The sequence below is a fragment of the Petaurus breviceps genome, unplaced genomic scaffold, assembly GCF_028583685.1.
Source record: "Petaurus breviceps papuanus isolate PSGF00001 unplaced genomic scaffold, PetGlider_PUasm1.0 90779, whole genome shotgun sequence".
Lineage (NCBI taxonomy): Eukaryota > Metazoa > Chordata > Mammalia > Diprotodontia > Petauridae > Petaurus > Petaurus breviceps.
In genome coordinates, this window is record NW_027187344.1 from 8,000,325 (window position 1) to 8,013,134 (window position 12,810).

General features: G+C 40.6%; 1 protein-coding gene across 7 annotated transcripts in view; it reads right to left on the minus strand.

The window, feature by feature from the left end:
* The window catches only part of FUBP3 (far upstream element binding protein 3), a 68,809-nt gene that overhangs the window by 4,314 nt on the left and 51,685 nt on the right, over positions 1-12,810 (minus strand). For 5 of the 7 annotated variants that reach the window (XM_069069350.1, XM_069069349.1, XM_069069352.1 and 2 more), the window contains 5 exons: positions 10,089-10,230; positions 5,068-5,228; positions 4,164-4,237; positions 3,558-3,638; positions 3,259-3,335 (listed from right to left, as the gene is read on the minus strand). In XM_069069350.1, the coding sequence (XP_068925451.1) occupies positions 3,259-3,335; positions 3,558-3,638; positions 4,164-4,237; positions 5,068-5,228; positions 10,089-10,230 (535 nt within the window). The remainder of the gene's footprint in view (positions 1-3,258; positions 3,336-3,557; positions 3,639-4,163; positions 4,238-5,067; positions 5,229-10,088; positions 10,231-12,810) is intronic. The other 2 variants (XM_069069354.1, XM_069069353.1) reach the window with 1 other exon arrangement.

Consider the following 12,810-nt stretch of genomic DNA (forward strand, 5'->3'; position numbering starts at 1 on the left):
ACTCTGAGGTGATTTAGCATTCAATACCTTAAATGACAACAGGAAATAGACAGGAGAGAAACATGAGAGGCAGAGTTGGTTTTGTTTACATGGTCAACTGAACTTCAAATAGGAACAGGGAGCAAAACACCACTACCCTTTTACATAACCTTTTTCTTCTAATTGAAGACAAAAGACTATGTATGTACAGTTGGACAAGCAGACTTGTAAACATTCAAAGAAACTGAGCATAGGAAATTAAAGAAAATCTAAGAAAGAATGCTCAATTCAAACCCTAGCCTCACTTCCCCTTGCTCCCCAACACACACAGTATAGTGGAAACCAGGAAGTGTAGGGAGAAGGGAAGGTGGACAGCAGGGAAAGAAAGCTAATTCTAACTCTGTCTCATCGTCTCTCCTGGCTACAACATAAGCTGCAAAGGGCTTTGAATGGGAGTAGGGGGGACGGGGGGGAGGAGGAAGAGACTGTTAAACATAATAAATTCAAAGTGTGAAGTGGGTGGAGGGAACAGGGCAGTAGCATCCTGTCCAGGGGCATGAAAGAGGGTTAAAAGACTTGACCAAAGCCATAAGTCAGGACCTTTCTTTCTGCTGAGGTCAGAGCTGGCTTGAGTGTCCACCTGCTAATACCAACAAAAGAAAAGACCTCCTTCAATGCCTTTTTAAAAAAAATTAGAACTAGTCCAAAGTAGGCTGAAAAGACACAGCTCTAAATACATTTCACAGCAAAAGGTTTTACCCATTAGTTTATTTATTTAAGGCTGAAAATGGGTACGAGGATAGAGCCATGACATTCAAATGCATGCAGGATTAAGGATGAGGGTCAAGAAAAGAGGTCTTCTTCTCCCTACTCCCATTACTACAGAAGGACAGGGCCAGGGATGAAGGAAGAGTAGAGGAGATAATTTTTTGATAGGTATTTTATGTTGGCAGCAGAATGACTTTTCTCTAAAAAGGTGAAGGGGAATGAAAAGTTGGATGGTAGGCAGAAATACACTAATGGGTAGGTTAAGAGAGTAGAATCAATACCCCCCCCCCCCCCCCAAGATTTCCTTTAAAATTTTAAATAAAAAAGAACATTTGGGGTATAGAAAATAAGATTTTTCAGTTATAGGCCTTTATGTAGTTTCTGAGGAGTATTCCTCCCATGCCTTGCCAAACTCCCCTTGGCATGACTGAGAACTACCCTGATCTTAATCAGGGAGCAAATAGTACAGTGAAGTCTGCTTTAATAACTGTACCACTGCACCTATAGAAGGCCATCACAAAGCTCTTACCCACATTTTTATTTCTCTCATCCTTCTAAAGGAGGAAAAAAAATCAGAAATGACTGGTAATCAGTCTAAACATACCTACTTTTCTGGGTGTGGTGATTAGCATTTACCTCCACCACAGCACAGAATGGGAGAAAGTAAGCTAGGCCCTTGGCCAGTAGCTAACCCAAAGGTTGCGCTTTGCTAGTTAAGTGTATAGACACATTCAGGAAAATGTCTAACTTTCTGGCATTTTAGGAAGGATTCCCCATCATCACAGATATATGAAAAACAGTGACATCTGGTTGAGCAATGAACCAACCAAAATAACAGAATTATAACCTTAAAAATGGAAAGGGTCTAAGAGATCTAATAAGGCTCAGATCAGGGAAGTGACTTGACCCCCTTCACAAGGCCAGAGTGAAGAAATCTGGACTAGAACCAGGGACTCCTGACTTCTAGTCCCGTCATCTCACATCTAGTATAGTATTTATTTGTGAACTAGGTAACCTAGAATTCCTGAACTCATAACCAGCATTCTCCTCACTTCTAAGTCAATAACCTTAAAAACAGGACTGCTTTATTTCCAATGTGCAGAGCCCACATCACTTGGCACAAGAACACCTGTTATAATAGACCAGTATGCTGCAGGTCATAAAATCTGCAGAGTCAAAAAGAATGTTTCCCAAACAAAAACATGTTAAGATTTCCAATGTCAAAGAAATTTGGATTTTATCAAAGATGAGAAAATGAGAAAAATCTCTGGGAATAGCCCCTCAAAAGGGGCAGCAACACATTTCAAACATCAAAAGGGTTAGAGAGAGTTAAAGCTGGCATCTGGTTTGGGGACTCATTTGATTCTGGCCCAGGATATATGAGGAATTCAAGTATAAATGGTCACTTTAGTTTTCAGACACTAAAAAAGGATTTTCTAAGGGCTGTGCAAGCCACAACCAATTAAGGCAAAAACAAGGGAAATCGAGATAGAGGGTTGGTCAAGCTTCCCCAAAGAGGAGTTGTACAATTCTCCACCTCAGAAATCAGATTTCCCCCCTGGAATTTAAGGAAGATTAAACATCTACTTAATGGTTAGCATTCTGTCTCCCTCCCCTACCTCAACTATCTTCTGCCCCCAAAAGCTATACCATATTTGCAACACAGGATGAGCAGACAACTCACTGATACTGAGAGAAGGTAGGTACAAAAGTGAGGGAGATTGTTGTCTAGATCAAAGAGAAAGGCTCCATGTGGGACCCAAGGAGACTAGACACAAAGAGTTAGTGATGTTGGGGAGTTCTGTGCTTCTTTCTTTTCAGTATGAGACCTGGCCAAATAGCAACAAGGTAGTAGTTTGGTCCAAAGGAAACTCTGAAGTCTTATGGGATATATATGACCCATTCACGACGGAGAAGTATCTGATGACTGTTAAACAGAATGAAAGAAAGCCAATAAACCTGAAAAGTGACTACAGAATGCAGAAAAGAGAGGCTTCAGTTTAATTCCCTCCCACCAGAGAGCAAAAGCTAGGGAGATGCTGATGATTCTTCTCTTCTAAGTTTTCTCCACTGACTTCTTCACAACCCCCAGCACATCACTTGTCTGCAGACTGTAGTCAACCACAAGGAGGGGCCACCTTGTGTGACCTGGAGGAATCAGGGCCTGACTGTTCGAGCTCTCTCCCTGTTTCCCAGTTCCTGGAAGCAATGGTCAACCAGTGACACACATCTTGGAAGAGCAAAAGCACAGATGGTGAAGAAAATATCAGAAAAGCTGGGCTCAATGCAGCCAGCCTATCATAACATACCCGCAAGGAATGCACAAGACCTGAGCTGTTTTTCCAGACCAATCACTTCTGGCTGGTTATGTCTACATGTAGTTTGCTGTTTCATAAGAAGGCTTCACTACCTTTTATACTTCAGAGGGCTCTAGAAATTCATTGATCTACTTCTCCTGTATCATGTGATAAAATGTGCATTTTTTTCATTGAACTCTGAAGTGTCACTTACTTGGGACTTGCTGTGTAGGCGTCTGCCACGTCTGGTAGGTGTTACCCCAGCCTTGGGTCAAAAATGCCTGAGGACCACTGTGGATTACAAAACATTCATTCTTTCTGGTCCATCATGCCCCTTCTTCACCTTCCAAGATCAACCCCCCCCACATTTTCTTTCATTCAATTTTCTCTCTGCATGTTTCCCACCCACTTCTCAAAGCCTGAAAGCTAAACTTGTACCATCTGTTGTAAGATTAAACTTGTCTTGTCTGCCAACTACAGGGGAACTAGAATGAAATAACTGGTTTTACCTACCTCACAGGGTTGCTGTGAGGGTTACCGTTCACTTTAGCAGCAATGTTTGGAAAGCACCCTGAGCTCCTTGGAGGAAAGGTGCTACATGGATATAAAAAAAAATAAAAATGCTGAGGTTGGAGGCTATGGAATGGATTGGCCCAAAAGTCCTGTTTACAAATTGATTAGCAGTGACAGGGTTAGGAGTTAGTCTACTGATGTTGTTGTTAAAAAAGAGGCTCCCGGGGTGGCCAGGTAGCACAGCGAGTAAGAGCACTGGCTCCAGTGTCGGGATGACCTGGGGATCGAATCCGGGCTCAGACACTTAGTATCCACCCAGAAACACCTGGCCATGTAACCTTGAGCAAGTTACTTAACCCCAATTGCTTTTAAAAAAAAAAAAAAAAGGGAGGGCTCCCAAACTAGTCTGGAAAAGCCTTGACATCAATCACCATTAAGGGTCAAAATCAAGATTAGACAAGGGGGTGGTAGTACAATTTAATTATTCAAGTGTGATGCCTTTACCAAATTTTCAGTATTTTTATTGGGAGTTCCAAAAAGGGAAACTGTGGACAGGAAAAATTCTTGAGAGAAAATTCTCTGCAAAGACACAGGTAAAAGACTCACTTTTGATGAGGTGTAGCAGGTGCTTGGTTGAAAGGACTCTGACCAAAGCCTCCAGGTGCGCCCATATTGGTACCCTGTCACAGACACAATGACAATTCTAACTTCCTATTCACTCATCTTCTAAATTCTACCCAAAACCTCCCAATCCAAATCAGCTTTAAAAGGCAAATAAATAAATAAATAAACAAACAAACACATAAATGAAACAAAAATACCTCATAACCCTAAATCTATCCTTTCTTCCCCACAGAAAATGTTATTTGCAGAATGGTTTCACACCCTCAGGTGAACAATACCACAGAACAGCAAATAATGGTACCACTATGTCTATGGATGAGAACACCACAGTAAACCTAGCTTATCACCCTGTGTATATGGACCAACCTGCTTGACTCTCCCGTCAATTAAGGCTGGCCCAAGTCTCTTTCTGCAATTCTATGTCCCCTTTGAGGTGAGCAGTGGCAAATCTTTCCTCCATCAACACTCCCTTTGTTTATCTGCTTTGAGGTGCCTGAAACTAAAGCCAGAGTCAATGAAAACCATCTGCATGTCTGGCTACCAATACAATGCCAACAAGAGGCCAGGCGGGCAGTGCTGGGTGCAAAGCATTAGCCCCATCTAGCCTGGAAAACAGGCATAGATTTGGGGTGGTGAGGAGCTGGTGAGTCTAAAATGCTTCACTCATTGGTCCCATGACCATTATCAGCCTCTGTGCCTCAGACTTTACCCTCAATAAAGTGGGGATAACCCATTTGCCCCAACCAAGCTCACCAAAACAGTGTGAGGAACTGCTGAATGGCACAGGAAGCACAAAGGTTCTTGGGATAGTAGGGGGAAGGCACCAGACAGCCAATAGAATATCCTACTAACAGCCCAAAGGTGGGAAAAAGGGCCTTGTACGTACACCAACTTTCTCATCTATGAGATGTCTGGCAAGTTCAATCTGCTGTGGTAAGCCTCTGATGGTGAATATCCGTACACTGGGGTCTGTATTAGGAGGTGGATTCCGCTGAAGTTCTACATGGGCTCCTGACTGTTGGTTTATGCTTTTGATGTTCTCACCCCCTGTAGGCAGAAAAAAAGAATACAGGAGAGAATAAATGAGGTATGATTCTGATACCTGCTAACAAATAAGACATTTCTTTCTCTTTTGTATCCTTTACTTTAGCACCAGCAAGAAAAATGTTTTCTATGCACCAGGATATATACAAAGCAAACAGAAACGTTTAAATGTTTTTAAGGAACAATATTGCTCCAAGGAGGCAGTTATTTGTTTGTTGGTGCTTGAGCCCTTGCTAATAATAGGCTGATTATGTGGAATATGCTAAGATCACCAACACTGGGTAAAATCAGCAGGCAGTGGCCATCAGAACATCTCTTTATTGGCAACAAGTTGCTGACCAATGCATATATCCTACATGCTGTATGTAAATGGAGATTTACTATATAAAAGGGTAAAAGTCCTCTACCTACCAAACTCCAAACATTCACACAGTTGCACTGCATCACACTGTAGTGTGATCATTTTTGTTTGCTTTCTGATACCATCCTCACCCAAACCCTAGGCCCAAGAAAAGCACTGTGTGTTTAGTCAGCAACTCTGTCCCTCTGATAATTTACAATCTCCTTTCTCAGTATAAGAATGACTTTCTGATGGCTCCTCCATTGTACAATGGAGACCTTCAACCAAAACACACAGGCCACCCCAGCCGCTCTCCCCTCCCTGCACAGGTCAAACGGCCAGGCAAAGAACCGAACAATTCTTGGCTCCCACTAAGGCCTTTAATATACCATCCTGTCACTTCTAAAGTCACTGCATCCATGGGGAATGGATCTAGACAGGGAGCCATACTATGACAGTGTACATAAGAACACTGGGTGGAGCAGGGCTAATGAAAATTTAGTTGGACTTTTTGAAAAACCTGTGAGAGTCCCAGTCTCTTAATGAAATTTGCTTAACAAAAGCTCCAGCCAGTATTACAATGGTTCAATTCTTCTTTTGAAATTTCACAGAACTTAAAGATCAGCTCCACTCAACTGGAGAGGGGTTTGGGGGGGAGGGGGAAGAATAGAGGGAAATCTTATAGCACCAGTCTTGTAAATCTAGGGGGAAAATAATCACTGAAAAACTGCTACAGGGCAGTAACTGTCTCTATTCTATACACAAAGCAGATAAAATGGTATTTAAACATTTCTTTCTATTTTAAGATTTTTTCATACCCTACCTTTCATATAAAGTTAAAAAAAAAACTTATGGGGACAGAGGCTACATTTGTAACATACTCTTTTGACCCTTTTAACATTCCAACCTTTGCTTTCTCCTTTGCCCCAGTCCCCTCCCTCCCCCATATTCAAGGAGGGAAAGTCATTTCAGAATAACTCTTCAATCAATTAGGTTTTCAAAGACTTAGACATTTGGAGGGATCAACATATGTTGCATCCACCAGCAACCCGAAAAAACAAACAAACCCTTAAAACCTTGTCTTTGTAACCAACAACACATCTATAGTTGGGGATGCTGAAGATAAAGGTGATACACCATTATATAAAACTGAGAATTAGTTGGTACTTTGTTCAAAGTTTAACTTAACGTTTGCTTGAGTAGTATGTTGTACACAAAGTGGTTGTAAATAAACTAGTAATTTATGAAATAGGTCTCAAAGTTTTGAATATTCTCAGGCTTTTCTTAAAGAACTGCTAGAATTGTGTAAAGTTCTCATCTTCCAATTCTCTACATATATTACAGGTGACAATATGAAAATTTAAAATATTCTTTAAGTTTTGTTTGCTTATAGATAAATACAACCTCACTCCCTGGTACTATAAATACCACATTTTATTCAAGAGTCACCCTATAGAAAAAGTCATAGAATTTTCTTTTCACTGATCCACAAAATAGGACAACAGTTTCATTTGTCAATTGGTTTTCAGGTTACTATATCAAAACAAGGAAGACTACAAGGTCATCTTTCAGGGAAAGTTATGGTTCTGCAGGTCTCATTAACCCACCAAGTCCCTGTCAGTAGTACCATTTTCCTCGGGAGTCAAGGTAATTTGATCTCAAGGTTTATGCACAAAACAGTGTATGTTTGCTCTCAAAGCCCTGCAGATTTCAGTCAGCTAATATCTCCTGGCTTCCAGAAAACAGTAACATTTGCAACCCTAGCCCTAGGGATTCTTTGCTTAGGCCTTGGGAGCATGCTAATAAGGCAAGGCAGTCAACACTATGCTGCACGGGGCCGGAAGGAGTTAATTTAAGTTCATCTTCCTTCAAAATGAGGTCACCCGCTTGGCACATGGTGGCTGTCTATAGACTGATTCAACAGCCTGCTCCATTGTTCCACCTGATGGGGGACAGAAACGACCCACCAGTGGCCCCCCAGCTGGACGTGAAATCGTAAAGCAATTAATCAAACCTGCTAAAAGGCTGGGCTGACAAGAGCCGGGCTGGCCACATTATCTGTCAATATTGCTGTGTTTATCATGGAAATCCAGCTAGGGGCCCAAAGAGACTGCAGTTTGTTTTCAAGCACCAACTCCCAGAGGGAGTGCCTGACATTTGTATGGGTGCCCTTCTTCAACCACATCTCAAACATCTTTAAGAAACATAAGATACCACACCTAGACAAACTCTCAGAGAAAAAAAATGGGGGGAAGAGGAAAAGATAATGAGAGAAATCTTTCCATTTATTCACTATAGCTCATCCAGTTGATTCAGGATGATTGGCAAGAGGACAAAGAACTTGATGGTAATTCTAAAGTATCACTCTTTTGCTAACTGTGAGAAACTCAAATGAAAAAGAGAAATTTCATTGATATCTAAAGGGGAAAAAAAATCAAATATCATTTACAGCTCATCTTTAAATGTAAAAGAAACTGTATCAAGATCAATAATAATTTGAAACCTATGGATATCAACAAGATTTGGTCTAAAATCATCCAAATGGCAGGGTAAGGGAAGGCGATCTCAAATGTTATTGTCAATGAACCATACTTATTGATATAGGACATGTCAGTCACACATACAAAACAAATTATACAGACACAGTTCCTACTTTCTAAAAGTTTACAGTCTAAGACACGTAACACTGACCAGAAATTAAAAAACAAATATTAAGACAAACAAAACAGTCATTCTCGTACCTGCAAAGGAATAGTTAATGGAAGGAAGAGTTTCTGAGAATGGGCTGGGGGGTAATTTACCACACCTTCCTCATGGTGTTCTAGCATCATGTTTCTGGTAAAGGATGTGGCTTGAGACAAAGCTCTGTTCTCCCATCCTTACTTCTTTTCCTCCAGGAACTAAAGAGAACTCACTAATGTTGTTCTCTCAAAGGTGACATTATAACAAATAATAAATTAAAGATGAAATTAGGGTTACTTCTTTTCATACCACATGTATCATTCAACTCTTAAATCAGGAGGAAGAGAGCATTAGATGGAAGATTAGGACTACATTCATATAAACCTTATATTTATGAAACCCAACTCTTGATACCTATTTCTTGCTACTGATGGAGCAATGATGGAGGTTCATCAAGAGGTGAAAGAAGCTTGGGAGCATCTGGCTCATGTCAAGGAACAATATTCTTTGGACTTGTATTTAGATCCCTATTGCCCCATTCAACTTGTCTCTTAAATGTCTATATAGAAGTTAAAAAGTATGAGATCGCCAACCAAAAAGTGTATGCTACGTATTTCCCATAACACATACCAAAGGGTGAAAATCAGAAGATTGCCAATTATTCATGTGAATTTTAGCCAATAGTCTCTAAAAAACTGGCTACAAAGCAAGCCCACCCACTTTAATTTTTTTCTCTATAGGGTATCTGTTGCTTATTTTAAGAAGTGCTAAAAAAAAAAAAAAGCTAGTTTCACATGCTGTGTCAAAGTCAAAATATCATAGCCAGTTAGAACAAGAAATGTGGTCTAAGACAAAAAGCATGAGTCAAGAATCCTGGGTTGTAATCAGTGCTGGGTCATCTGCTAGACTCCTTTTTTGGGCCTTGGTTTCCTCAACTAGAAAATGAAGGGCCTGGGGTGGCTAGGTGGCGAAGTAAATAGAGCACCAGAGTTCAAATCTGGCTTCAGACATGTAACACAAAAAACTAGCCATGTGACACTGGGCAAGTCCCTTAAACCCAACTGCCCTACCTTCCCCATCCAAAAAAAAGCCCCCTCCCCCCCCCCCCCCCCCCCCCCCCCCCCGAAGGGCCTGGATTTTTCTGTCTCTAACAACAGTCTATGGTCCAAGGACAGTAACTGAGATTGCACTAGCACTTTAAAGTATGCAAAGCACTTTATGAACATGATCTCCTTTGATTCTCACAACAGTCTTATGCCATAGATACTCTAGTTGCCATTTTATAGGTATGGAAACTGAGGATTTGAAAGGCTGACTTGCCACCCATGGTAACACAGGCAATGAGTGTCAGAGGCAGAATCTGAATCCAGGACTTCTTGGTCTCATGCTCTCTAAGAAGCTGTGACATCATGTGGGGAGAGGTCTCCATCTGAGAAAAATATCCTATGTAATGATTCAAATTATTTGAAAGTAAATTCATTACCATTTTCTTAACAATTTAAACAAGCTCAATACACCTAGGAACTTGAGTGGTACAAGAGAATGAATAAAAAATGTTAAGTCACAAGACTTGATGGCCTGGCTGCCAACCTTTGACAAAGCACTCTGGGCCTCAGGCCCCTGCAAAAATGTGAGTTTCTTGAGGGCAGGACCCATTTCCCTTTTGTCTTTGTCTCCCAAGGTATAGTAGGGTGCTTAATAAATGCTTATTGATTGATCAGTAAAATGAGGGGATGGGACTAGATAACTTTAGACAGGCAAAAAGAATTAATTAAGCAAACAGACTCTGGACATATGGTGAGGTGGTGTGAAAAAGTGGAAATCCAGCAGAAGTTTCTTACCTTTGCCTATAACAAGGCCGCATTTATCTGCTGGGACTGTGTAGGTTACCTCCTGCAGCCCCCCAGGTGCCCCGACACTCCAATCACTTCGGCCACGACCTCTTCCTCTGGGTACAGAGAGGCTCCCGAAACCGTCTCGTTCCTGGGAGAAAAGTAAGGTTTTAGTGACAACTCTCAGCACTCACAATCACCACTACCATTAATTTTTAGTCTTCTCTATTAAAAGTGTAGTTAAGTGATAGGCTAAATAATCAATGCTGCACATTTAGGTTTGGAGCAGCATGGCACTTTCCCATGTTTCTGACTATTAAGGGTTCCATAAAAATGGAATTAATTAAAATCACCATCAGGAGGAACTGAGCAGATAAATGCATGTAAATCTATCTAAACACTATAAATTAAATAAAATAAATATTTGTATAAACTCAAAAGTTAAAAGCTCAACTACCTTATTCCTGTGTTTTAATTGCTGGACCCAATTTGTTGGAACTGAGAGCCTGGTTTTATCCAACCCTGAGGTTTCTTTCCTGTGGCTAACACATGCTGTGATTATCAGAAGTCAGACATTAGACACTAAAGAGCTATAGGCATTTGAAAGTGAAGCCTGAGTGACAGTTTATGGTTTCGAACCCTCCCCCAACTAGGCTGGCATACAGACAATGTTCTATGATTCAGAAGACCTTGCAATCTAACAAGCAGAAAGAATCAAAGGATTATTTTTTTCTTTTTTTTTCTGCAATGCCACTCCCAAGGGCCAGCACAAAGATGTGTTAAACAGTGACCACTGAAGGCAAGTTATGAAAGGGACAAGAGCCGTCCCCTTTACCCACAGCCTGATGCTGAAGAGAAGACTTTACTGAAACACGGTTTCACACTGTTCAGTGATCACAGAACAGTACGCAAAGACAGGCATCTACAGAAGAAGATTTCTTTTAACATTCAGAATGCACAAATCCCATTCCAATCACTGTCTACTATGTCAAACACTTTGGTCCTGCAGCATTTCAAAATGGTGACATTAAAAACAAAAGCGGTCAGGGTGCAGTTCTTTCCTCTCCTTCATGAGAGGGAGCTGCTTTACTAGATCAATTCAGAACAATAAAGAAATGTCTATTGTTGACAAAGTTTTTCCTGAGAGTAAACTATACATCCATCTAGAAATTCTCCAACTCAGCCAAGTTGATTTTGTTTCCATACTCTACTTTTGTGAGAAAGATATAGGGGCAAGCAGACATTAGGGAGTAATTTTTAAAAAGCGACTTTTAGAGTGACTAACAAAAAGAGAAATTTCTCAAAGACAATTTTTTAAATTCTTTCCTGACTCCCTAATTAGCTAGGTAGCACAGTAGATAGAATACCAGGCCTGGAGTCCTCTTCCTGAGTTCAAATCTGACCTCAGATACTTACTAGCTGTGTGACCCTGGGTAAGCCACTTAACCCTGTTTGCCTCAGTTTCCTCATCTGTAAATGATCTAGAGAAGGCAATGGCAAACCACTCTGGTATCTTTGCCAAGAAAACCCTAAATTAGGTCATGAAGTGTCAATACACAAATGAAAAACAAGACTCCTTAATTTCACTCTCCACAAAATATTTTCCAAACCTTTTTTCTTCTCAACTTCTGACCTCCCCTTCCCCACCCCTCTCAGTTGAGGACCCCACCTCTTTACTGAGAAAACTGAGGCCATTCAAAATGTAAGCTGTCATCTCATCATCTCAAAACCCCTTGACATCATTTTCCCACTCTCTTTCTCTTTTGCTCCAAGTCTCTAATAATGAGGTGGCCCTTCTGCTTGCCAAGGCCAGTACCTTTACATGGGATTGATTCTGTTTCATTTTGTCTTCTTTAACAGATTACAAATTTAACTCACTCCCTCCTCCGACTCCCCAATTTTCAATTTCTCTAAAATACTTACTTAAGTCAACATACCCATCCCTCAAATCCTCACTAGACCCTATCACCTCCTCAAATTATGATCCTACATCTCTCTTTTCCCAGTCAAATTCCTTGAAAACGCTCTGTTGATTACTGCCTTTCCTCTCACTCATTCACTTCTCAAAGTTTTGCAATATGGCTTCTAATCTCCCTTTCCAAAGTTATCATACTGTGTCTTAATTGACAAATCTGAAAGTCTTTTCTAAATCTTTATTTTCAGCCTATCTGCTACATGTGATTTGTTGACTACATTTTCTATCTGTGCATTCTCTCCTCTCTGGAATATTATAACACTCTCCTGGATCCCTTCCTATCTAACTGTTCATCTTAGTTTAATGATCATCTCCATGATCATGATTCCTAACTCTCCATATCTAGCTTCAGTCTCTACATCTGAGCTTCAATTCCGTATCATCGATTACCTATTGAACATTTCAAATAGGATATTCTGGAGACACTTCAAACTCAAGATGTCCCCAAAAGAATTCATTATCTTTCCTTCCAAACTTATCCTATTTCTAAACTTCCTTATTTCTGACAAAGGTACCACTATTCTTCCAGTCTTTCAGGTTTGTAACCTTGCCATTATCTTTGACTCTTCACTTTCTCTCATCCCACATAGCTAATCAGTTGCCAAATCCTTCTATTTCTACTTCTACAACATAATCTTGTATCTCAACCCTTCTTTCTACTTACACCATCTTCGTTCAGGTCCTCATCTTTAACCTAGATTATTTCAATGGGCCCCCTAATTGTTCTCTCTGCTTCAGCCCATCCTCCACATTGCT